This window comes from Trichinella spiralis, assembly GCF_000181795.1.
Source record: "Trichinella spiralis strain ISS 195 chromosome Unknown Scfld6173, whole genome shotgun sequence".
Classification (NCBI taxonomy): domain Eukaryota; kingdom Metazoa; phylum Nematoda; class Enoplea; order Trichinellida; family Trichinellidae; genus Trichinella; species Trichinella spiralis.
This window is the reverse complement of record NW_003533112.1, coordinates 1-900: the sequence shown is the minus strand read 5'-3', so window position 1 is coordinate 900 and position 900 is coordinate 1. Positions and strand designations below refer to the sequence as shown.

Below are 900 nucleotides of genomic sequence, written 5' to 3'. Positions count from 1 at the left end.
GGAACCCCACAAATATTGAAAAAGTTATTTTTTCGTTAAAAGAAATATTTTTTTTAAAATTTTCAAGAATGGTATAGTTCAACCCGTTATTAGGCGGTTGTTTGGTAAATGTTAATGCGATAATTTGGTATAATTGGACAATACCCTAAATTTTACTGGAGCACTTGAACCAAAAAACTAGTTATAACTGTTATATAGAGAGGCAAAAAAATGGTTTAAAAAAAGTTTAAGAAGAAAGTTAAGGGTGGCGGAAAATTCCAAAGATAACCATGTTTATTGGGAAAAGGGTACCAGCCGTTAAAGAAGGGAGTTAATTCTCAAGTGACAGAAACGGATATTACATCACCGAAATTTACACTGGCTAGTGAAGACACAGCGGTGGATGTAGATCAGCAGAACATTGTTCCAACAATCCCAGAGGAAACAGTTGAAAAACCACTTTTAAAGGATGAACCGAAAGGTGAAAAGAAAGATTCTAAAAAGATTAAGAAGAAGTCAAAGAAGCGGACGAAATCAAAGAAAACCAAGAAAACTGAAAAAGATATAGCGGCTAAAGAAGCAGCGTCTTCTCAAGAGACAGAAACGGATATTACATCACGGAAACTGGCGCTGGCTAGTGAAGTTACAGCGATAAATGTCGATCAGCTGGACATTGTTCCACCAATCCCAGAGGAAACAGCTGAAAAACCAGTGATAACGGGTGAACCGAAAGGTGAAAAGAAAGATTCTAAAAAGATTAAGAAAAAGTCAAAGAAGCGAACGAAATCGAAGAAAACCAAGAAAACTGAAAAAGATACAGCCGCTAAAGAAGCAGCGTCTTCTCAAGAGACAGAAACGGATATTACATCACGGAAACTGGCGCTGGCTAGGAAGTTACAGCGATAAATGTCGATCAGCTGG

The 900-nt window shown here is 37.3% G+C and overlaps 1 protein-coding gene across 1 annotated transcript; it reads left to right on the top strand.

Annotated features, from left to right (window-relative positions):
* Positions 1-67: 67 nt before the first annotated feature.
* On the top strand, positions 68-885 carry Tsp_13479 (conserved hypothetical protein; the record flags this gene model as incomplete). The annotated part of the gene is given in 3 exon segments (XM_003366316.1): positions 68-85; positions 244-309; positions 323-885. Coding segments are annotated over 3 exon segments (647 nt in total), but the record flags the coding sequence as incomplete, so codon positions are not given.
* Positions 886-900: the final 15 nt, after the last annotated feature.